This window comes from Phycodurus eques, chromosome 13, assembly GCF_024500275.1.
Source record: "Phycodurus eques isolate BA_2022a chromosome 13, UOR_Pequ_1.1, whole genome shotgun sequence".
Lineage (NCBI taxonomy): Eukaryota > Metazoa > Chordata > Actinopteri > Syngnathiformes > Syngnathidae > Phycodurus > Phycodurus eques.
In genome coordinates, this window is record NC_084537.1 from 24,765,149 (window position 1) to 24,791,377 (window position 26,229).

The following is a 26,229-nucleotide window of genomic DNA, read 5'->3' on the forward strand; positions in this document are numbered from 1 at the left end:
AATAGTGTAGTAGTAGTAGTAGTTTTTTTAAAACATTTTTTTGTTGTTGTGTTAGTTAAAAATTTCTAGAGCATGTGCCAGTCATTTTTTAAAAACTTTACATAAGTGTTAAAGTGCACATTTATTGTTATTATTATTATTATGAATACTCCATAACTTAGCATTCCATATTATGCAATATTCAACTGAAGTTTGCTGCTTTTTTTGCATCTGCTAATGACCATTTCTAAGTTATGACAATAAAGTTATGACTAGTGTAATATTCATTTTAGTAAATACATTGGCAATTATACCTGCATAGTAGACGTGTATACATGAGGTCATTCATATTTTGATTTATAAATGATAACCGTACAACATACATGTGTTTCCTCACTGCAAGGTGACCGAAGCCAAGGTAACCGATAGCAACCGATGGCTCGGAACAAAACAAACCGACAGAAAAATCGTACGTTAGGTCAGTGGTCCCCAACCCCCGGTCCACGAACCGGTACCGGTCCGTGAGGCATTTGTTACCGGGCCCCACAGAAACAATGACCAATTGATATCATTTCCGTTGGAAAGCGGTTCGTGTCTCAAATGTGTGTCGTTTTGAAAATTGACCATATCTTCTCCGCCGCAACAGCTGTACGTCTCAATTGACACGTCGAGACGGCGCAGAACGCTTCGGTTTCCGCACCCCAGCCGAGCTCGAAGAACCAATCATTTCATAAAGTGATCCGGTTGATTACGTTCACTGTAAAAGATTTGTTCTTTTGAACGAAATGTTCGCGAACGAAACAACACGAGACCGCACGTCGGTCATGTGATGCGTTACTACAAATAAGTCCGTACGACTCAAAGAAAAAGAAAGCATCTTTTAATAGAGAATATCAGGAGTCCTACTTAAAATACGGGTTTATCTCAACAAGTAAGTCTCACGCACCGAGTCCGCGCTGCATAATACCGGATGTGGCGACAAGGTAGTTTTGATGTGTTGCACTTCTAAGAGAGTGTTTTAGTTTTTCCGTGACATGGCGCACATCTGGGCTAGGCCCCCGGCCGCCGTGTTGGAGGTCCCACGCGTTGTTTTCCCGCTGCACATTGAGCGTTAAACGAGATCATTCTGGCAGCCAATGTCCCAAAAATGGTGAAAAACGACGCAATGTTTGGCTGCAACGATACAGGCGGGAGGGACAAAGTCTCATTTCGCCGTTTCGTAGCACCGATTTGGAATCAGGGCGAGAAGACTGAACGTTTAATTGTCAAGGAAAAGACCGAGATTGTGGCTTTCCCGGATCCGCCCGGGTGCGCTGCCCATGCATCTGCGTCTGTTCTGAACACTTCGTTGAAGGTAAGCTCCGCTCGGCAAAGTCAACGCTGCCGTGAGGCGAAAGAGTTTAGTTTTATTTCCGCTTGTCTGCGCGCACTGTTAGGCGCTGAGAATTGCGTAGGCATGGTAGTTGTTTACGACAGCCACTTTGTCGTCGTGTCGCGTCATCTTTGCCACTGCGTCCGGAGTTTCTCCTTCCTCTGTCAACTTTGTTTTTAGCACATCTCAGGAGGTCGGAACATTTACGACATAGCTGATATGAACCGATTACAGAAAAATAAACACAGGAGCAAAACCGAACGCAGTTCCATCTACTAGTCTTTCCGTTTCAAGCCTGGCTTATTTTCCAGCCCTCCAAGATGGCGGACAAACTTGTCATGCGATCGGAAACTATCTGCGGTGCGCTATAGAGTGAATGATTTCAAACATGGGCTTTGTCATGACAGCGCTGCTAAGACATCAAATCGTATGGTGGGCGAAGAGCTTGGCACCGTACTGTATTGCGTATATATTATTTTTGTTGATGTGCGCTTCAGCGTTTGTGAATGCATGATTGAAATATACAAAAAGTCCATTTAAAAATATACTTTTGGATACCAAAACAGGTTAATACAATATGATTCGAGTGGATTTTTCCCCAGTCCGCAGAAGGATAGAGTTGCTTTTGATAATTAGAAGCTTTTATGTCCTCCCTTCCTTCTCCTTTTAATAGAAGTGGAACCTTGAAGTGAGTCCGCCCAAGCCCAACATCATGCACAACTGCTACCAAATGATACATGTTGGATATGGACACTCACAAATACGCAGGTCATTATTCAAATACTGTTCTGAAAAAGAGAAAGCAGTGTTTGTTTTCGATTTCCTCCGCATTCATTCACTTTCCAGGAATCTCTTTTCCGAGAGCTCGGAGCAGCGTGACCTCGGCGGCGTCGCCAAAGGAGCGTTGCTGGTCCTTTCCCCGCCGGGCCAGCACTCCAGTGCTCGGTCTATACGTTAGTCTCCAGACCGTTCATGTCAATGGAACAGTGGTCCTTGTCTCTGTGGCCTCTCTTGTGGTGAGAGGAGGGAGCGCGTTTCTTCTTGTCTAGTGGTCGAATGCCCTCCTCCAGCTGGATCAGGCGGGCCACGTCCGGGGACGGGCGCTCGCGCTTGCCGCCCGGCGGAGGCGGTTGGTAGCAGCCGTTCTTCTGGTTCTGGTAGGTCATCATCTGCTGGATGCTGATCATGGGCTTCGTCTCGCAGATCAGAGGCACCTGGCGGAGGCCGTCAGACGATTATTCATTACTATTCATTATATGTCATTACTTCTTCGCAATGAAGTATCAAACTTGCATTCTCTCTTGATAAAGAATTTGATTGCATTTTTTTGAATTGGGCGTGTTCTAACTTAGCAATGTGTTATGCGATATCCCCGTCAACAACATTATGCTTTCCACTTTGGACTAGTTGTAAAAGATTGACTATAGAATGCTTATCTCATATTTATCTTTATTGACCTACTTACCAACCAAGCGACCTTCTTTTTCTTTTCCGGCAATCACGTTATTTGGGTTCCCTTTCAATTATAGCTTCCTGAAACTTCCCATTGCTGTGCAAATGATCGTTTCCTTGTTTTGGGCCTTGATTGCACTTTAAGATAACTTTAATGGACTGAAGAAGGGATTTAATGAACGGGAACTATGTATGTGAAAAATGCGAATCTACCGAAAGGGGAGGTTGCGCTGAATGATTGACACTGATCATTGACGATGGTTTCAAAGACACAGAGCATCGCTACGCAGTACTGTAAATGAACAACACATTAGCCCCTGGAACAGCCAGTGGTATAACTACTTACACAACCTTAACTGACGTCCTAGGAAATGTAACTACACAACACATTGTAGGAGTATTCATGGATTGTCTGTGCGACACACAAGGTTTCAAGTTCTCACCTGTTCGCCCTCTTTGATGAAATCTTTTCTGCAGATGTGAGCCATGATGCCTGTGGCCAGGGCGTCGCCCATCACATTGACCATGGTCCTGAATCGATCCCTGCGCCACAACATTTACAAACCATCATGAAGAGGCTTTAGGCCGAAGGATATGTTAAAGAAGAATGCAAAATTGCATTTTGAGTTGCTTGTTTACAAATAATTCATTCTCTGGAGTGTCTGCGCATCCATTCAAAAACAAAACAAAACAAAACGTAACAACGTATGCCATTATTTAGTCCCCCCGCAAATGAGTGAAAATACAAAGGCAGTGTGTCACAAAGTTAGCACAGTCACTGATGAAGCAATCATGACCTCATTGTTGTCACGACGATGATGTCAGTGTCGTGTATCGTTGCGGAGGGATCTTGACCCACTCTTCTTTACTTTACCACCTGGCTTTAACTCATTTGTTTCCGCACAGATGTTTCGAAGTCATCACGTCTTGGACTGTGTCGCCGGGACGCCTCGATGCACCATTCTCTTTTTGTATTTTACAGTGTAATGTGCTCATAACAGCTTTTGCGACTTGTTGTGGGCCAAAACTGTAATCCGTGTCACATTTTGCAGACGGAAAAGCACTTTTTCCTCATTCAACTAGTTGGCAGTCTTAGTGTGTTGCATGTGAAACTGTTGCAGATAACTCCAAGCATCTCTGTGTCACTGATGTTGTATTCTTTTTTTTTTTTTCTTCCCCCCCGACCCTCCACATTATTTTTTTTCAACTTTATTGCTGCCTTGCTATTCAGTGCAGTGTTTCTTTCTGTACAGTATTATAAAACGGATTACTAAGGGGATTAACATTTGTCTGAGAATCGCACACTCTACCATCGCAGTTGTGCTGATTTGTTTTGATTTGTAAAATGGGATTTATGGGGTTCAAATCGTCATGTTGTAATGACAAGTTGAAAAGTGTTGCATTTGAGTGAAACATATGGCGTGTTCAAGAAAAAGTTGTTTTTGGAACGACGCTTGATGAGAATAAAACACATTTTCATCACAATTTCAAGACGAAATGAAATTAATTAAGTATCGGTACTCAGTGGCATGAGTGCTTCCCTATCTGCAACAACTAAGATCTAAGATCACTCATCATGTCTTTCCTCTTTGACATGACGGTAAAACACATCAAAATGCTCCAAACTAGCAAAGTGTCTGATTCTTAGCTGAATTATTTCTATGGAAATAATTCGTGTTGTTTTTCCACACACGCACATTATTTGTTTTTCCTGAAGTAAATGACACGAAATATCCTGCGTTGTTGTTCATCTGAGGCTGTATCGACGGTTTCAAAATCTAAGCTGTAAAGACAAAAGTAAAGGTGAAAGGTGTGTTTTCTCTTTGGCTGCAGCGTACTTACAAAGCCCAATCAACAGCAATGATGAGAGTGATGTCATCGGTAGGCAGACCCACAGAGGTCAGCACGATCACCATGGTAACCAGTCCAGCTTGTGGGATTCCAGCTGCACCAATACTGGCTGCTGTGGCAGTAATGCTGAAAAAGCAGGGTGCAGTTCTTATTGCTATCGTCATGATGTCAATATTACGATTCGAAGCTGACTTGAATGAACTGCGCACGATAAAAGCTTTTGTCGGGGTTGTGCCGCCAGATATACAGGAGTAGATCATTTCGTAATGTTTGTCAAATCTCGACGCTGGTACTCGAGAACAATAAGAAAAACTTGTTTGGGGCTGCCCCGCTAGATATATCCTAAAAGGCTCCCACCCCTCCTGCCCACCGCCAAGTTACTTAAAAAAAAAAAAAAGAATTAATCGAGCAGAACCTGCGGGTGCATGTGCTAAATCGCGGGTGTCAAACTTATATTTGTTGCGGGCCACATCTTAGTTCTGGTTTTGCTGAAGCTATCTAAATATGTAATCGCCTCATATTATTACATATGCACAACAAACTGATGGATAACTAGTTTTGAAATCCGATGCCATAAATGTTTTCTTTGTTAAATTCCATTAATTTTCAAAGGAGCCTTATTAAGCAAATATGCCTGCAATATCTCAACATTATTAAAAGTGAGGACAATTTGCAATCTTTGTATTTGAGCGGAACACATGACCTCGACGCTTACGATTTGCTTTGGCTACCTTTGCAAAGTGGCCAATTGCAAAGGGGCAGACTAGGAACCAATCTTCCATCATCGGGGTTTGCGGAAGACATTTCCTCGCAGCTGTGTATAAGACGTTTGATTGGGTTGTCTTTGAGTAATTTAGCAAAACATAATGGGCAACCTGCTCGCTAACTTTAGCTCTGTCGTGCGCTTTCCATTTCACTATCAGAAGAGGACGTCAGTGCCATTAATCTGAGCAACAGAAAAGCCAATGAGCTGGTGGCTCACCCATCGCGCTTAACTGCTGTACGTCTGAGTTTCCACCACGTCTACTTTTAAAGCAGGAATTTTAAGTCGAGGTGAATTGCTTCGATGCAATTCACCTCGACTTGCGCGTCGCACGTTCAAACTATGACGCCGAAAAAGGAGAATTGAACTCTTCGTTGAAGCCGCTTTCCCCTGTTTTCTCAATCGCGCTGCCTCGGTCCAATGACGCGAGATGCGAGCTTTTGTTTAGTCGTGGTGCGACCCGGAAGTACCTTTGACGACATGGCGAAAAGGTCAATAGCGCCAGTACAGTACCTTTATACAATGTCCATTCAAAAGCACAACATAGAATTACTCATGCAAACAATAATATGCAGCCATTCCGGGAGCAATTTGGGGTGCATAAGGAGCACCGAAAGATGCCCAGCACTCTTTGCGTGAACCACGGCACAACATTAAGCTGTGTTGTCAGCTGCCAAAGCGCACGGGAAGAGGGGGGGGGGGGGGAAATGATGTTAATTCTGGCGTGACAAGAGAGATGAGTCATACAGGTCATTGGGTTTTACTGCCAAGGGATTACGAGGGAACGGGCACAGCCTGAAGCTACGGGCAGAAGTCTGCTTAATGTTATTACCCGAGGACATGCCATTAAATCAGAGGGCCAGCCTTGTTTTTTTTGTTCTGGGCCTGCGTGGACTTGTTTACCTGTTGCAAGTGTAAAGAGCAACGGGGCGCTGGGAGAGCGAGTACACGACGACTTTTTTTGTGGAACGCTTCTGTGTCACGGCGGCCTCCAGACTGATTTGGCACAAATCAGATCAGACTAAGAAGCTCACATGAGGCATAATCTGTGTGACTTTTACATACAGTATATGCGTATTGAGTAAATCCTGTCATATTTTTAATCATGTAGAAAACGCAATATGTGACGTGATGTGATTAATTCACGATGCGTGGGAAACGTTTATGCAATACTCTTTTGCTCAATTGAAAACAAGAACAAATGTCAAACGAGTAAAATGAACAGCAGGGCATGTCCGTCCGTCCCTGCCGCGGCACCGTATCGGCGGCCAGTGCACGTGCCCGATCCACGGACCTGTACGGTGGATCTCGTCCATTGCCATTGGTCCAATTTTTTCAGTTTTCCAAGAAAATCGAGTTGACATATATATTATCCACATATACAATTCATACTTTTTATACTGTACAAGCTATAGTTGATTTAGCTTTTATATTATTTGTTATTATTTGGGCGGCACGGTGGGCGACTGGTTAGAGCGTCAGCCTCACAGTTCTGAGGAGCCGGGTTCAATCCCCGGACCCGCCTGTGTGGAGTTTGCGTGTCCTCCCCGTGCCCGCGAGGGTTTTCTCCGGGCACTCCGGTTTCCTCCCACATCCCAAAAACATGCATGAATTGGAGACTCTAAATTGCCCGTAGGTATGCATGTGAGTGCGAATGGTTGTCTGTTTGTATGTGCCCTGCGATTGGCTGGCAACCAGTTGAGGGTGTGCCCCGCCTCCTGCCCGATGATAGCTGGGATGGGCTCCGGCACGCCCGCGACCCGCGTGAGGAGAAGCGGCTCAGAAAATGGATGGATGTTATTATTTGTACTGCCTTTTGTGGTACCCTTGAGTACTGTAATTTCAATCACGTTTTGCACATATTGAAGAATTGGCAATAAAAGTACCTTGCACCTTGCATAAGACTTTTCTACATTTTCTATTGGAAATGAATGAGTGGGAAGAATTTAATGTTTTATTTAAAATTCAATGGGCACCAGAATTCACTGATTTCACACATCGTTTCTGGTATTCGCACTTGATGTTCTTCCAAAGCCTTTGCGTTGTTAAGATAGACTTGCCCCTTGAACCAACCCCGAAGGAAAAACAGAGTCCCCAGGTTACCTTGGGGGTCCTGGCTGGACACTCATACGGATGGATCTCTTCAATCCATCCATCTCCCATCCAAGTGGGCATTCAGCCATGCACAAATGTGGAGGGGCCCCATCTTGCATGTCAAGCACTGATAACTGGCCAGATTTCATTTTGCATCATCGCAAGGAACCTGTGTATGCTGTAACCTTTTTTTGGTGGTAAACTAAACAGCCTAAACCTAAAACATAAAAAAAAAAAAAAAAAGGAAACAAGGAATAAAATGTACGTAGTGTACGGTACTACTGTGCATTATTCTATGCTTAAGAGTTAAAAGGTGTTTAAAGATCATGGTAGAGGTTAATAGGAGTGTGGAGAGGATTAATAAGACTCTGAGGAGGTTCATACAGCTTTAAAATAGGTATAAATAATCCAAAGTATGTGGTCGCTACTTGGGAGATTTCAGCTATTGCGGGGGCGGTCCGGCGATAAACGAGGGATTTCGAAAATCGGGACTTCAATTTCAATCACCCTGTATTTGATTCATGGTGCTGCGGTCCAGTTGCCGCCGCACTCATCTTTTGCAAAATGTTTCGCTGACCTAATCGTGATGATTTGTCCGAAGTCGAGTTCGTAGTTATTCACTTGGGCTATAAAGATGGCCGCCACAGCCTCGTAGAGGGCGGTGCCGTCCATGTTGATGGTGGCCCCCACAGGCAGCACGAAGCGGATGATGCGTCTGTCAATGTGGTTGTTTTCTAGGAGGCACTTGAAGGTGATAGGCAGCGTGGCAGAGCTGCAAAAAAGACAACATCCAAATATCCACAAACGTCATCCGGGTGATGCAATACTGTAATAAGGGCGTCATTAAACAAGTTGAGCAGCTGTTCGATTCAGTTCTTTAAAACCTGCCAAGTGTCTTAAAACGCTCTTGTGCGTCCTCATTTGGAACAATGCGTTTCATTTCTGAAATTATTTTTCAAAAATAAAATTAAATGTCAGTCAACGGCTTCACAAAATGAGAATTGATGAGAGAACTGACTGCCACTATCGATACTGATAAGCAGTATCGACAGTGGCATCTCAATTGCTAAATCCTGATCAATTCCCATCCCTGGCCACTGTACTGTGAACGCTACGTTTAATAGTGTCAAACCTAAGCCGCACAATGTGGGATCTATTTCAAGCTTGATATTTGCTCTCTAAATCAACCACAAAGCTCAACGTGCCCGGGATTCAAACGGCCACTTCGTCAGAGGTTCAAGGCCGGAAATAGGATTCCTCAAAATAAAATTACCTGGAAGAGGTGGCCAGGGAAATAAGTAGGGCCTGCAAAATTCCTCTGATGTAAACAATGGGGCTCTTCTTGGTGATGAAGAAATACATGGCCGGCAGGATGAAAAGCCCGTGGAGCACCAAGCCCATTACCACTGTGATGGCATAGAAGCCCAGCTTCTTCCCCATTGCCGACGGATCGTCCATCTCCAAGATCTTCCCGGCAACCAGGAAAACAATACCAAAGGGGAAATACCTAAAAACGAAGGGACACAAAAAAATGAGTGCTATATTGTAAGATGAAACGTCCATGGGGCCCCCAAAAAAACCCATTTAAAACAATGGAGATGACTGCATAATGAGTTATGTAACAACAATCCTGTTGATTTATTCTTCTTTTTTCGCTGAGTTACATAATGTGTCCAATTTGGCCTGCTTTCAAACACATTTGAAGACACTAGTTCTTACCAGATAACAATGGCAACGATCTTGAGAACCGCTTCATTCAAACTCTGACAGAAGTTGACCAAAGCGCTTCCATTGGGCCCCATTCTCCCCAACATGATCCCTGCATCAGTCGCATACGTACAGTACGGAATTCAATGCATGTGCATAGCGTGAACTGCGTACGCGCCTGAAGCGTGCTGACCCCTTACCCATGGTGGCAGAGAAAATGACAATGCCCAGCACGTTCATGCCCTCGCTAGTACCCGCCGACGTCTTCATTATGACGTCCGGCGGCGGCGTGAGGTCCAGGGAAAAGTTCTGGACGTCTGTTCCGTTGTCATCCTGGATGCCGTAGATGTAGACCTTCCGAGTGGTGGTCTCATCCAAGAGCTGAGCCACTGTCGGTTTCGGGATATATTCGGCCAATCTCTGGGTTCGATACTTGAAAAGCAAAAGGGGTTAAGAGGCGCTCAGTGCTTAATACCGACAACAAAATGGTGAGATGTTCAGAGCAGTCTATTTTCTGACATCAAATGACATTTGTTGATCGTACTCATCAGTGCGTCTTGATCGTGTAAATGCTCGGGGGGGGGGGGGGGGGGGGGCGATTGCGCTCTCTGTCCAAGTGCAGGACAATTTCAAATAATTGCTCAAATGCTAATAGTTGATGGGCTAAAATATGGCAAAATAGCCAAAAAGTAGTCACATATTATACATTGTTCCCCAATGGTGTGGTGCTAACTTCAAAAGCCTAATGAGACTGGATAAGAATGCTGCAAGGGGAGAAGAGGCTGAAAGCTGAAAGTTGAAAGTTGAATGGCAGCAGGTCACTGACAATAACTCAGTGAGAAAGTTTTCCTCAAACATCTTATGGCCAAACTGCTGGAGATATTAAATGGCTTTGTCGGCTGGGAGATTTTGAGTTTTATGCTGATATTGTCAACCTCGGTGAAATACTGACTTTTGATTCCTCTGAAAGAAACGATACAAAATGTAACATTGGAGTCAAAGTGGACGTTTGAGCGCATCCGTTCGCTTCGAGTGGTCAATAGTGTCGGTTGTGTCATTTGAAGACATCACGTCGACACGTTCACCAAGCAGTGACCAGTAAGAGTGAGTTTATTTTTTGCTGATTCTAGCATTTACTGTATGTGCCCAGCTTCTGCAACATGTTCCAGACCAAAATATATTCAAAGTGGCAATGAAATTCCGAAATATGCAAACAGCAGGGTTGCAACCGCACTGGCTGTTTACGGAATGCCAGAAACACGTGTCTGGTATAAAGCCAACGTGAACGCTTTCCCCATTCACTTCAAATGGGAAAATATTTGTGGAGTTTTTAGCTAATTGCATTTTTCAAACTGAAATGTGTAAGGAGTAGAAGAGCCGAAAACGCATGTTGTGTTGGCACAGAATAAAATGCTGCATGTTCTTCAGCGTTCACATCACAAATCACAATTGTAGAAAATGTAACATTCTAGCTTACCTGTTGAAATGTAGCCTGAACCAAGTTTGCTGGAAACATGTTTCTACAGAAGAAAGGTTAAACAAATGTGTTAAAATCCTTCAACGAAAAGGGTATACAATACAATAGTGACAATAGTGCAATGTAACGTGAAATGAACCTTGTAAGAGCAATAATGACAAACACTTTCTTCAACAAACGGTGCTCATTGAAATGATTGTCAGCACAAATTGTATTGTATTTGTTATGCATTTTTATCCTGCAACACAACACTGCTCGCTAAAAGCAGACTGTAGGACTCGTATCCCAACAAAGAACCACTCATGTCGCTTTATCCCAGCACACGGAGTGCTCTCTCTGCCAAGGCCAGCTGCAGCGACACTCCAAGAGTGGGGGCACCTGACCTTGTGGATAGATTGACGTGGGGGGAGGGAGGAGCTCATTTTCCCAAGTCATCAAAGATCTTGCAGAAGGTTTTGAAAGAATGCACCATTGATGAGTCACCGAAAACACTGCGGCACAAGTCAAGTGCAATTCGTACGCAAGTAGGAGCGTTCCTCCAGCCGTCTGTTTTGTGTCCAAGACAATGCAAAGCGAGCTAATGTACTATTTTGATCCCCAAATCCAAGAATCCCCAACTTCATCAACACTATGCTCATTATTTGTACTTATCACACAGACTGGCATGCACACTGGGTCAAAGACCGACACTCTAGGCCATTTGTGGCTGGACCGATATAGCACGGCTGCATGATAGATGAAGGCTTTAAGGAAGCTTTGCTAGATAAATCCAAAGCCCAGCTGTGCTCTTCTGCAACACACACACACACACACACACACACACACGCGTGCACTCACACATTCACAAACACACACACACACACACACTGAGGGGCTGCGAACGTCACTACTGTCATATAATCAGTACAAAGTGGAATTGTGTAGACTTGGCTCATACATTCATTCAAAGGCAATTTATATTTGATTTTGACAATGAAATGAAATGGAAAAAGGATGGAAAGATTTTGGGGACTTAACCTTTTCCTCCAAGATAAAAAAAAAACAAAAAAACAAAACCCAACAACAACCTAATAGCCATTTTTTTTTGCTTACATGCCTAGCTATAAAAACTAATAAAAACAATTTTCCAACATAATAACTCTGGCCCCGTCACCTTATCGTGTTGGAGGGGTTTGTGTGTGAGAGCTGGATGAAGTGGCTGGGGAGAGGGAAGTCTGGGCGTCCCTGCTAAAGCTACTGCCGCCCCCCGCGACCCGACCTCGGATAAGCGGTAGAAAATGGACGGACGGACGGACGGATGGCTGGATAACTGCCGGTGGTGTTCTGGTCGTTGACCTAGTGTCACACTGACACAGTGGCTCTCAGGGTCCCGAGCGAGTTCACCTCAAACACACCCTGCCGCGCTTGAGCAGCTCTAATTAGCTTAGTACGTCAACCCGCTGGCACGCCTCACTCAAGGATTTCCCCTCCTTCCTCGAGCACTCCCGTCACTTTACTCCACATAAGACCGCCCGCAGTTTAGCACAAAACAAATTCATTACTAATCTCTATAAGTGTTCTTGCCTATTGTAAACCAAGGAAAGGATTCGCTTCTAACAGTTTCCAGCTCAATGGTCTCCTCAATAGATAAGTCGATTAGCGGCGACGTGGTCAGGGCCAGCAAGGCCCGAACGTCATCAGAAGCACTGACCTATATTACATATATATATTATATACATTTCTATGATAGACATTTCCAACTTCCATTTTAATATTTGTTCCATTTATTCCCAACAGTCTATTGTCTTGGTTTTTGTCGTGTTTTTCTTGGCTGCGCTGCTTCCAAGTGTTTACAGTATAGGTGATCTGCACGCTAACGTCTTGCGAATACAATTATCCTTCGAATATTATCGGTGCTCGCTTTTCGTTTCCTTATTGTGGGCTCGTAGAAGTAGCTGGTCGTAGCGCCGACCCCGGTCGGCATGGTAACAAAGCTGTCCAGGACTGGACTCATTTTCAGCACGCCTTCAAAAAACCCCCCCAAAAAACACTTATTTCTGTAAGTCCTACAAAGAAAATAGGATGTCATTCCTAATTTTACCTTGGCGTATTTTGGTGAATGCGTGTCACCGACATGTTATTAAGACACCTGGGAACTATTTGAAATTATTTAAAGAAGGAATTGAAGGTCACCGTGGGATGAAAATCCGCTGCGTTCAATTCTTCTGCCGAAACCTCTCTGCACCTTGAGTTCGTGCGTGTTCGACCAATGACAATTATGAGCTACGGAATATCCAAATTCGAAGCAAGCGCTTCCACCAATACGATGAAGATCCCAGCGCGACCGAATCCCAGCATGCAAACTTGGTCTACTTGACGGCTCTAATCTCAGTCATCCCCGTTAAACATATTTGGGAAGAACTTGAAAAGAAAATGTGAACCCTCTTGAATTACAAGTATTGTTTGCTCGTTTGTCTGAGAAGACAATGCGGATTCCTAAGCTACGTTAAGTTAACAGGCACTGAACACGGAACAGCTTTGCGAGTCCGTCTCACCGAATGAGATCCAGCAGAGCGTCGGCAGAGCTGGTCATCGGCTTCTTGCTCTCGTCAGAGTCCTCCTTCTGAGCAGCTCCTCCCGGGTGGATGACGTACACCATGACGATGCCCACCACCACAGCAACAAAGGTGGTCCAGAGGTAGTAGGAGATGGTCATGATGCCCAGTCGACTGGAGCATTTGGCATCCAGAGCGGCCAGACCTGACATCAAACTAAACAAATATTCCAAGATGGAAGATGGAGAGAAGAAAGAAAGAGAAAAATCATTCAGTTGAAATTTCTGTCTCCTCAGAAAGTGTTTGATTATTAATGGTGTTTGTTTAATGGTATAAATCAGAAAAAAATAAAAGAAAATACAAATTTGTGGCTGGTTTGAACAGATTTCTCCGGGTCACATAAAATCATGTGGAGGACCAGATCTGGCCCGCGGGCCTTCAGTTTGACACCAGTGCTTGATGACCACCAAGTTGTTCAATTTATTATACAACTCAAATTATCATTCAGAAGTTATCATTCTTCTGGCGGCACGGTAGACACCTGGTTAGAGCGTCCGCCTCGCAGCTCTGAGGACCCGGGTTCGATCCCCGGCCCCCCCTGTGTGGCGTTTGCATGTTCTCCCCGTGCCTGCGTGGCTTTTCTCCGGGCACTGCGGACCCCCCCCCCCCCCCCCCCAAAACATGCATGGTAGTTTAATTGAAGACTCGAAATTGCCCGTCGGCGCGAATGTCTCTAATAGATGAATGAATGATTTGACCGCCTTTGCCGGAGTTCGGGCAGCCCCTGTTGGGGGCTCACCTTCGTCACGTGAACGTTGCCATGGATTATTTGCAGCGGAACGTCCGGTGGCATATCTGCTTGGCTTTTGCCGCGTGCTCTCGCGAGACATCTCATGAGCTTTTAAGTTGTCTCTTCGTTCAACGTTTCCCCAAATTCGTATTCTAATACTCTTTCTAAATTCATACTTTTAACGCAAACATGCAAGACTGTATTTGAATGCTTGCAAATATTGTACATGACAAAGCGTTGAGTGCCTCTTTTCTAGACTTGTAGTGGCATTTCCATCGTTCTGAATGGCACTCTCAGTATCTTACGTGAGCATCCTTCTGTCCATCCATCCATTTTCTATAACATTTCATTTATCCTATTCAGTCACCATTAAGCCTTTGCTCCATTTGAGAATTGTTTTGGTTCAGGGAAGCGTTGTACCGTGACCGTCTCCAATTATCTTTATTCACAATGTGCATGTGGATCTAAAATACGTGTTAGAGTAGACTTGCATTCATCATATTTCAATTAGAAAGTGTAAATAAGTTTAAAGTAACTGGGTGATGTTGAAATATTGACCATACTTATCATTGTAGATCAAACCATAGCCACGAATAAATAAAAATGAGGAGTTTTTTGAGTACAGTCAGCACTAATTCCCTGCCTGAGGCCTGTTAGACACGCAGATTAAGTATATTAGTATGCAATGAGAAACCAAATTACAGACTTAATTAATCAGAGTAGGCTAAATTAAATGATTTTCGATATATCAAATTTGTGTCTCGAAACAGTGGCAAACCTGAAAATTCCTTTATTTTGCCGATGAGCTAAATGTTGGATGTATTAGATGTAGATGTATTAAACAAATGGATTTTGCTGTGTCGTAACCAACTCCAAGTCAAACTATGTGAAAAACCACGTTATCATTTCATTGGCGAATCATGTGCAACTCCACCTCTTCTGTCCTCTGCCTACCTGAACTCTGAACTTTGACGCCCTGCAAACATGTAGCTGCACACACACTCTCACACACACACACACACAAACACGCACACGCACGCACTCACACCAGACTCGGGGGTCGCACCAGCCACTTTAGCAGCCGTGGGGTTTTGTCATCTAATTTATAAATGTCTTATTTGCCTTCTCTGACCTTGACTATGTTGCACACGTCATCTGACCTTAGATAGTTGCACATTCAATGAATACTTTTTAGACTGTAAATACTACAGTTTATTTAGCTTTTATATTGATGTTATTATTTCTTTCGTAGCACTGCGGGCCCTTGAGTACCGTAATTTCAATCCTCTGTGTCTGTTCCGCATATTGAAGAATTGACAATCAAAGTACCTTGTAAACCTTGATTAAAATATCACGACCCTGATATTTCTTCGAATTCCTTATTCAGTAAATTAAACAGTCACTACATTATTGTATATTAGTATGCCGATATAATGCCAAGATATCGTATGAAATAAATGAAACATCAAAAGATTGTCATATTTAGCACCTTCGCAAGCACCACTTCAAATGTCACGCTTGAGCAAGTCGTCGAGAGCACAAGCGCTGTAGTCCTGTATGAGGGGCCGTTAGGGACATTATTCAGGATTAGCTCTCACACTTACTATTCAAATGCTTTCACGCACACAAACTACTGAAAGGCTCTCATAAACACTACTCAAACCCTCTCATAATCTCTACTCAAACACTCTCACACACAAGAGTCTTGCTCTCATAGCCTACTCAAACACTCATAAACTATCTATCTATCTATCTATCTATCTATCTATCTATCTATCTATCTATCTATCTATCTATCTATCTATCTATCTATCTATCTATCTATCTATCTATCTATCTATCTATGTGTTTATCTATATTTATAAGTCTTGAACTATTTGTCAAAATGTATCTATCTATATATCTAGATCTGTATTGTCTAAATCTATCTATCTATTTCTTTATTTGTGTGGAACTATATTTATAAGGCTACATCTATTTGTCAAAATCAATCTATCTATCTTAAAATAAATCTCCCAAGATTTTTTTTTCCGCCCCCACAAGTATGTATGCGAGCATTTGAGATGGATATGTGAAAGGATTTGAGTATATTCTCTGAATGGATTTGAGGATGCTATGTGAATAGATTTAACTTGTTTATGCGAGTGTGCATTTATATGAGTTGAAAAGGAAGTGGTTTCAAAATAAAATATGGCATTGACCAACAGCCATAAAGTACAATAGTAAGCCCAACTTAAGCCGTAGCGTTACATAGCATTATACTGTATAGTACAGACATATATATATTTATCATGTATATATGTCGTATACTTGTTGATTGTTGTGTTACAATAACACCCAAGAGCCCCACCCCCCACAAACCTCACATCATTTAAACAGTAAAAAATATCAGTGTTCATAAATGTCACGCTATATTGTTTTGTCTATTATGTCTACAACTGTAGCGAGTGGCCATGAGGAAAATGATTCGCTGCCTCCATGTTGATTGTTATGCAGTGAGATGTTCTTAAACCCGCAAAAAGATGTCGGGCACGTGTGCAGGGAACCGCGTCAGTTGGGGCCAGCTGTGGTGGGCGCCGCCCAAACGCCGTCCTAATTGCGGGCAGTCAAAATCCCGAGTGCACCGAGCCCGGTTGCTGCCCTTCTGCCAGGGACATGGCCTTCTGTGGGGGGGTTTGTTTGGCCTGACGCAGAACAAGAACAGTACTGTGCGCACTTTTTATCTATCATTTTCCGTACTTGGTTGGGAATTTATTTGGATTAATTGGCGCTAGCAGGTGTGGCGCCGAAAGGCTCGTCACTCCATTCCAACCGGTCTTTGGCTGGCAAAGTATATGAGTGTCGCTGCAACCGTCCAGCATCGGCATTTCAATATTTCCTCACAACTCGGAGGCTGCGACTGCACACGCGCTCTACGTATGTGTTGACGAACGGCAATAGATTGCAAAGTTTGTAGCGTGAAGACGAACACGCATGCAGCGAGCGGAGAGCCCATTGATTCGGCATGACGCGTCCACGGGATAATCTGGTTTGGTCTTTGGCTGGCGCGCAGATGGTTGGGAGGGAAACTAAAACGGGGACAGACAGGCTATAGGGCCGGGGCAGATATTTCACCCCGGGATAAGCCGTGTCAACCGGCTCATCTGTGCATCGCTAACCAGATACATTCTGCAGTGTTCAGCTACAGAGAGACTGCATTGCACGTAGGCATGACTATACATGTCTTTAGAAAGTCATAATTCTCTGCAAATATAAGCAAGCACCTAGCAGGCCGGCTGTGAGATCATGTGTGCGTGTGTGTGTGTGTGTGTGTGTGTGTGTGTGTGTGCGTTCATGCCGTCGCCGCTGGCTCCTTGCCTGTTATGTCGGATTAATTCTAATGATGCTCTCACATGTCTCACGTTTTGTCATCAACCAGCATTTTTCTGCTCTATACATGTGAAGCGCAAGTAAAAAAGACACCCATGCAAACTAACAAACGCTATTACTGCTCCTCCCTTTGAAACATAAATAAAAGGAAGACACAAAAGCACTGACATGGAGAGACCGACAGTGGGAGGGAGGATAGATTAACTTCTCATCCAGACTTTGCTGGTGTATATATTGTAAGTAGCTTATTGCACAAAGCACCCTGCATGTAACCGGTGTGTTTGCCTGATTTGTTTTTGGAGGGTTTTTTTGTATTGGACATCACTGACCTCATGCAGGCAACTAAGCGCTTTGAGGCTAAAATAATCATCATGGAGAATTTCTTACTCCATGACCCCCCCCCCCCCCCCCCCGCCCCCCATCACAGAGTTATGATGTAAAATCTAATCATAATTTAAGAGAGCACACAAAGATTGTAGTGACCTGAGCATTCAAAATGTAGGACATTGGATGAAGTATATTTCATGCCAAAAGAGAACAGCGGGATTCGTTCACTAACAGGGCACACGCACACATTTGTGCTAAAATCAGGCGTATGCACATCTCACGCACAAATCCGTGATTCGTCAATATGTTCGTACTTGTTTTCGTTCGTACTTTGTGAACAAATTTAGAGCCTCCTCCACCGATGCGTACGCACAAATAATGATCAGCTTTTGAAAAAATGTCACACACACACCTTTTACCCAGGATGCACAACATCTTTATACTACAGTCATTCATAAAAACAATAATTTTCATGAGAGTAACTTCAATTGGGACGTTGCTTATGAGTTGAGTGCTTTTGGACATACTTGGCAAATAAAGATGATTCTGATTCTGATTGTTCCTTTCAAGTGCTTGTAAGCGCTGTACAATTTGCCGGTACAAATGTGTCATAACAGCGATCGTGTGTATATGCTCCAAAAAAAAAACCTTTCCATGCAGTTATTAGTGAATACGGCAACGTGTGCAGTATGAAGCAGAGAAGGTCAGGATCATGCAAGACGTGCTTATAAAACCGAGTTAGACAGCCAACAATAATCCACAGCAAATGTTGTATTCTGTGAAAAATGATAAAGGAAAACAGTCGTTTAACTGTACTCTTAATTCTGACAATAAAAAAATAAGGACGCACCACAAAAAGATGATACCAAATGTTTGACAGACTGTGGCACTGAAAAGTACAGTAACACACTCCCTGAAACCCTACAACATGTTTTCAAAAAGAATACAATGTGAACAGAGAATATATGCTTCTGTTATTATTGGTCGAAGTGCGGTACAGTACAGGTATATATTTGGTACTCGACACAAACGTGTGTGCGTGTGTGGACTTGTGTTGCTCCTACCTGGAAACGACAAGCGGCAAAATGAGCATTTTCAACATCCTCATGAGCAGTTCTCCAGGAAACTGAAAGTATTTGACCTCCTGCAAGAAAAACATACAATAACGTGAATAAGCACTTCACTTGATTTACCATACAAAAGTCATAAACGGCATTTGGACCTCCAGCATTCGTTGTGCATTCATTAAGGCCTGGTGCACGCAATGAAACAAATGTTCTACTCTTAAAAGATTATTATTATTATTTTTTTGTCTGTTCTAAAAAAAAACAAAAAACGCTTTGGAAAATACTCCTTGCCGTCTGGGGAACCCACTTTTCTACGACATCGGCTGAAACATTTTTGTTTTCATTTGCGGTCGCGTCCGTATTCGTCAGTCTTGGGCGCTTCTTTGATCGGCTACATTCTGTTCCACGTCACCATTCTCGGCGTCATGACTTGGGAGACGTCGGCGTTTCGCGCGCACATTCAACACGTTCATTATTTAAGATTGTTGACCCCGACCTGTTTCGGACGCAGAAATCAGGACGAATCCACTCTTAACACACATCGGACTGAAGGACAAACTTATTCTTAATCTTATAAAATCTAAGATTGTCTGGCATTTGACGTGCGAGGTGTCGAAGGGGCAGAATTGGCACAATTCGTGCGTCTCATATTTGCTGCGAGTTGAAATCTTGCTATCGCTGGCATCTGTTGCTATCGATACATGAAGCAATGTAATGACTTAAATGGCTGCAATTTGACAAGAAGAGGTGAGGAGTTGTTTCCATGTGAAAATGCAGCAACGTGTGCTTTGGAACATCTGCAAAATTATAAAAAGCCTTTCCCCACTAAAAGGACACCACATAAGCCATTTGGACAAAGTCGGTGCTTGAAGCCCAATGTTTGGGTTTAGTTCATGTAACCACCCCAATTCCAATGAAGTTGGGACGTTGTGTTAGACTTAAATAAAAACAGAATACAATGATTTGCAAATCATGTTCAACCTATATTTAATTGAATGCTCCACAAAGACAAGATATATCGAATGTTCAAACTGATAAACTTGATTGTTTGAGCAAATAATCATTAACTGATGTGATGGTATGGGGCTGTGTTAGTGCCAATGGCATGGGTAACTTACACATGTGTGAAGGCACCAGTAATGCTGAAAGGTTTTAGAGAAACATATGCTGCCATCCAAGCAACGTCTTTTTCATGGACGCCCCTGCTTATTTCAGCAAGACGATGCCAAACCACATTCTGCACGTGTTACAACAGCGTGGCTTCGTAGTAAAAGAGTGCGGGTACGAGACTGGCCTGCCTACAGTCCAGACCTGTCTCCCGTTGAAAATGTGTGGCGCATTATCAGAACGCATTATGAAGCGTAAAATACCACAACGGAGACCCCGGACTGTTGAACAGCTGAAGCTGTACATCAAGCAAGAATGGGAAAGAAAATCCACGTACAAAGCTTCAACAATTAGTGTCCTCAGTTCCCAAACGTTTATTGAATGTTGTTCAAAGACAAGGTGATGTAACACAGCGGTAAACATGACCCTGTCCCAGCTTTTTTGGAATGTGTTGCAGCCATAACATTCTAAGTTCATGATTATTTGCTAAAAACAATCAAGTTGATCAGTTTGAACATTAAATATGTTGTATTTGTAGCGTATTCATTTAAATATAGGTTGAACACGATTTGCAAATCATTGTTTTCTGTTTTGATTTATGTTTAACACAACGTCCCAACTGCAATGGAATTGGGGTTTTATAAACTAGGGGTGGGACTCAATAAAAAAAAAAAAAAAAAATAGAATTAATGGCGTGTTTTGTAATTAATTTATCTCAATGAATCACATTTTAATCGTATAACAATATTTGTCCAAAAAAAGCAACACGGTTGATTTTAAACGGATTTTAGTGGACGACTGAATCCAATAATTGACACAGACAGGAATATAGTTAACGGTGGAAAAATAAATGTTCTTGTATTTCAATACAAAACAGTAGAAAAGCTCATCCACTGAGTCCCTCTGTTTCTTCGGCTAACGCAGAGGTGCTGGTGCGAGCTTTTTCTCTCTCCTGCCATTCAGACGACTGCAGTGCTCTGCTCGGTGGTCTTCCCAAAAAGACCATCTCTAATCTCCGACTACTGCAGAGCTCAGCGGCTCGTGTGCGGACCAAGTGTGTTTCTACACTATTCAGCAATACAGTACGTGCGTGTGCACGTGTGGTGTGTGTTTCGCGTTTATATGTGGAGATGGGAGGGATGGGTCGTTATTTGTTTTTGGGATATTTTGTGTTTTAATCTCTGTAAAGCACTTTGTGTTGCATTTTGATGGATGAAAAGTGCTATATAAATTAACTTGATTTTAATGTAGTTTACATACTGTTTTTTTTTTTTTTTAAAGTAGTGCAATAAAAATACACGTTTCCCCTAAGATAAGGAATAATCGTGATTAACAATTGGGATTACAATATTGATCCAAATAATTGTGATCGTCATTTTGGCCAGACTCGTGCAGCCCTACCAAAAAGTTCAACTGGTTTCGTTAGACCGTAACGCATTTTCAACTGCACACAAGCGGGAGATTAGAAAATGTAGCCTGGCATTGATGTTGTTGTTTTTTTTCGGGTTTTTTTGGAAGAAAAAACGTCTGTAACATGTTTGCATTGCACGTTTTATTTTGCCACACTAATGACGACAATACATAGAAATCCATTCTGAGATCCACATTAAATTAAAAGGTCAAACCTATGATTAATTACTGGATGTTGACCAGCCATAATATCAATATATCAATATCTGAGCTTTCTATGACATCGCTTGATGTAAAATATTTTGTTCCATGTCTCCAGTAGACCATCTTGCCTTTTTAGGCTGCTGTTCAGTGTGGCATGGACAAGTGTGAGTGAATTAAACCGAGGTTTACAGCGGTCAAACAAAATGGAGTATGTTAGCATGTCAGCATGTTCCATTCATCATATTGCATATTCTTAAGAATTACTGTTTTATTCACGTACTCATTGCATGACTGTATGTTCACAAACCTAATAAGTGGACCGCACGACTATAACGCGATGTTTCCTACCCTTGTGCAACCATGCAGAATAGCAAATACAACTGATGCGAATTATATAAGTGAACACGGTGGTCTGTTGTTGACCCGATGTCCCTGTGAGCGATTGGCTGCTAATCTCCCAACCGGGAATCCCGATCCATAGATGCGTCCGGCAGCCGCTCTCGGCAATCGGGGAGGCTGATGGGAACCGGCGAAGGAGGCGTCTGACGCCATTTTGGCTTCATATTGAATCTGGAACGCCTCCCTGGGAGCAATCTAACCTCTCAGGAAATATATTGTATGTTCCAACTGCACACCAACTCAGTATAAATGAATTCCAACAAACAAGAACACAATCGCTTCGACATTCACTCCTGCGTATGAACGACTGTGACTTTTTGTTGACAAACTCATTTGCGAGGCTTTCCTGTCACTCATCGCAAAATCCGTCACATGTACCTGTCGAAGTCCAACTGATATATTGTACGATACATCTGTACATTCGTGAAATGATCTTTTTAGTGGGGCCGGTGTAAAACGGACACGTGAGAAGTGGGTGCACAGGTGTGTTAGGGGTCACAAGAAACGGGGGGCATTTCAACCGACTGACCTGTTCGGAGAGCTGCTTGCCCCTCAGAAAGAAGCCAAGCAGGCAGCCGACTACCACGGCCAGCACAGACAGGATGAGGAGGCCGTTCTGCTTGCAGACATTCTTTACCCGCCCCCACACTTCCTCCAGCGCCACCGCCATCCTCAGCACCTCCTACAGCAGCTCGGTCCTGAGTGCAACTTTGTAAAGCCACCCCACGGCGGAACCCCCACCCCCCACCCCCGCCCCCACCCAAGTAGAACCCCGCCAACTGTCTATTCATCCATTCAGAGCCCGCAGTGCACAGTCGACAGCCACCTGCGCAATGTTCTAAGACTTAGATGCACCGCAGGTGGTCGAGACAGATTAAAGCAGACCTCCTGTATGTATACGAGATAGTGGGATGAAACAAAACGTGAGGAAAGAAAAATTGGAGGGGATTCAGTTCATCGAGGAGGGCAAAGTAAACACTGAAAAACAAACAGCAATTCCGCTGTGCCCAAAGCCGTCCGCTCCCCGGGATACTCCGCACGAGACTGACAGCATCGCGCAGTCGACCTTTCGATCTCTCAGTCGGTCGCCGCTCCCCTCGCCGTCTCACGGCCTCATCCCCCGCCCTTCCGCTCTGCCCGCTGGCCGACAGAGGGCCCTGCAACAGCCGGTGCTATTGTTAATGCTGCGATCCTATTAGGATGTGCTGCGCGACTCCCATCCAAGGCCGGATTACGGGGCTCTCTGAACAATTGGACTGCGGATTGTTGAAAAACAATTGCATAAAAAGTTAATTGTCACGTACTGTATACACACTGAGGATAATAATACCTGAGAGATTGACTCTTTAGAAGTCAAATATTGCTTTATTATGTATGGACAATACAAGAATATATATATAAATACAAACGCACACACACACACACACACGTGCATTTGGGTATAAATTGTGCAGAAATCTTTTTTTTCGGTGAGTGAAAGTGAATAGAAATGTCCGCCATGTTTTGTCCGTGTGGGACGATGCGCGTAGTTCCAAAATTTGGGAAAACTTGCAGATGCCGCACGAAGAGGTGCGGTTGCTGAAATGATGCAATTTTGCTGCGCGGAGCCGTGCGGACCTCGCGGATACGTCAAGTATAAACCAAACTTAAGTCAGTTTGAAGAGAGAATGATAAAAGAGCAGCTGCTCTGAAAGTCTCATATTGTAGACTTTATACCGTGAAAAAGTTGTCAAAAACTATAATCGAATATGCCATTGTCATGCATGCACACAATGCATATTAAGTTTTTTTCTTGCAAAATATATACTGGGTGTTTTCTAATTCATCTATGTCCTTACCTATCCCCGTCACTACGATACTTGCCTTTTGCATTTGTTCTATGGCTGGTGCTGTGGCATCATTGAACTATTATTTATTGCTTCTTATTGTTTATTACTTGCCGTGGACCAACAAGCAACACCTTCAATCACCTGTTTTCCTCCTGCTTAGATTAGAATTCAAATTGTGCCTGGGTTATCTTCAAATCGGTCAGTCAGTCAATCAATCAATCAATCAATCAATCCATCCATCCATCTGTCCATTTTTACATTTTCATGATTTAATGATCGATCCACATCTATTATATGTCAGTGTTGTAAGTCTACTGCAAAAATAAAACAAGTCTCCGTACCTCACTGTTCCAAGATATCATTTTGGGCCAAAAGTGTGCTAAGTGGAAAATATGAGTAAAGAAAAAGAAAGAAGAAAATGTTGAGCGAAATGACAGAGATAACAGCAAACATATGCACATATAGCAAACATTTACATTTTCATAACAGTTTAACAGGCTTTCACACGAAGGGTGATATTACTGTAATTGTAATCCCAGATGTCACAGCTGCAAGCGCTGCTGGGTAATCTCTGAAATATGCGCGCGTCTACAGGCCGTACACGCCGAGGCGCCACTCGAGGCCGTGAAAGGAGAAGAGGAGAGGAGAGGAGAGGAGAGGAGAGGAGAGGAGACGGCCATTTCAAACTTCTGAAAAGAAGCCCCGAGCTACTGATCGAATCTTGCAATTTCGGAATTACAATCAATAATTTCAAAACATGCAGGGAGATAGTTTTCCATGTGCAAACAAACACATGGATGGATGGGTAGAATGGCAAAGGTCACGGCCCTGCTAAATATTTGGTTCCCTTCAATGTGGATGCACGCTGCGATGGACCGTGGGGATGACCTTCCGCAATAATAGAATCATCTGCGCGTGTTCCTACGTCTTTGTAGGCATCTGAGCAGGACTTGTGTGAGTGAGATTTCTGAACAAGCGGTTGTTTGTCACCGCTGTCAAATAATCCCCTTTTCTTCTGCCAATTTTTTCCGCTGTTTCTGGATTGGACCGAGAGATAATCCGGGATTACAGCGATGTGTTTCGGCCTCATTCATTTTGATGGCCGGACGTGTTCAACAGCGGAAGTTCATTCATTGCGAGCCACGAGATGTTCAATTGCATCATCATCATCATCATCCACGGTAGTTTCACGGTCTCGCATAAAATGGGAATCACGTAACATAAATAAATATCCCAAAATAGGGTACTGTGCCAATGTTTTAGCACTTCTATAAAAAGTGGAGTCGTGCATTTGTTTGTTTGCCCATCTGTTTCTTAGTTAGTAGACTACTTTTGACACACGCCCCACCTTCACGAAGGTTGGCGGAAATTTCTTTTTGATTTATTAGTGTTGTCCTGCTAATTAACATGACGGATACAGGGTGTTCGGAAAGTCACTGTGCACTTATATCTTTGTTAAGAGAGATGTTCTAATATCCAATACAGGAGGTACTGTTATGTACAGTGCTGTGACAAAAGGGTTTGCCCACTTCTCAAATGATTATATTTTTGGGGGGGGAAATAGTTTGCCCACTTCGTATAGCATCGTCAAAACGAAGTCGGCCAAATGATCTCTGGAATGCAAAACGAAGCAAAATGCCAATTCGAGAACAGATGAGAAATAAAGTCAATGACATCGGCTTTCAAAAGCATTTCTCCAACCAACCGTTATCCCCAAATGGAAATGACTCCAAAAGCACAACGACGACTCATCCGGGAGGTCACAAAGGAGCTCGGGACAGCATGGAAAACAACTGCTGGCCTCCTTTGCCTCAGCTGAGGTCAGAGTTCACGACTGGACAGTAAGAAAATGGCATCCGTGGCCAAAACCGCTGATGACCAAACGCAAGCAAAACAAACATCTCAAGACTTTTGGAAGAACGTTCTATGGACGAGACGGTTGTTATCCATCATAATTGTTCAGAAAAAAGTGGAGAGAGCCTCGTGATGTTGTTGCAATACACCAGAGGGAGAATGAGGCAGCCATTTTGCAGTCACGTAATAGCACGCGGCAAAATAAATGCTGTTATTTCTGAGACTTCCTATTTTTGAGACTTCCTCATCGCAAGCTATCCCCTCGCATTACCCGCTCCCCAAAACGATGTTTTTGCCGCGGTGTGATTACAGTGGTGCAAACGCGGAGCCGCTACCGCGCAAAAAAAAGCCTTTCAAAGCAAACACCTGTGTCCTATCATCCATCCAAATGATTTTACAAAAGCTCTCGAGTTATAAATGTATGTATAAATTACAAAAAAAACATTTATAAAATTATAAATAAACAGCACAATACAGAGAGAGAGAGAGAGAGAGAGGGAGATTGTGTGATTGGCTCCCTTCCCTCCATCATATCAATTGGAGCTTTTGATGACGTGTGCCGAGTCCATCTGTCAGTGCACCCGCGGAGCGCGCGCGCACGCACGCACGCACGCGCTCTCGTCGGACTCGCGCGCTCGCTTCCC

At 43.4% G+C, this 26,229-nt stretch overlaps 1 protein-coding gene across 1 annotated transcript; it reads right to left on the reverse strand.

Annotated features, from left to right (window-relative positions):
• Positions 1-842: 842 nt before the first annotated feature.
• slc1a7a (solute carrier family 1 member 7a) lies at positions 843-22,599 on the reverse strand. The gene is made up of 11 exons (XM_061694097.1): positions 22,432-22,599; positions 18,780-18,859; positions 13,230-13,445; positions 10,696-10,738; positions 9,419-9,650; positions 9,231-9,330; positions 8,785-9,018; positions 8,089-8,283; positions 4,646-4,780; positions 3,247-3,346; positions 843-2,565 (listed from the first exon to the last, which is right to left on the reverse strand). The coding sequence occupies exons 1-11, from the start codon at positions 22,570-22,572 to the stop codon at positions 2,299-2,301; spliced, it is 1,743 nt and encodes a 580-aa protein (XP_061550081.1). The 5' UTR covers positions 22,573-22,599; the 3' UTR covers positions 843-2,298.
• Positions 22,600-26,229: the final 3,630 nt, after the last annotated feature.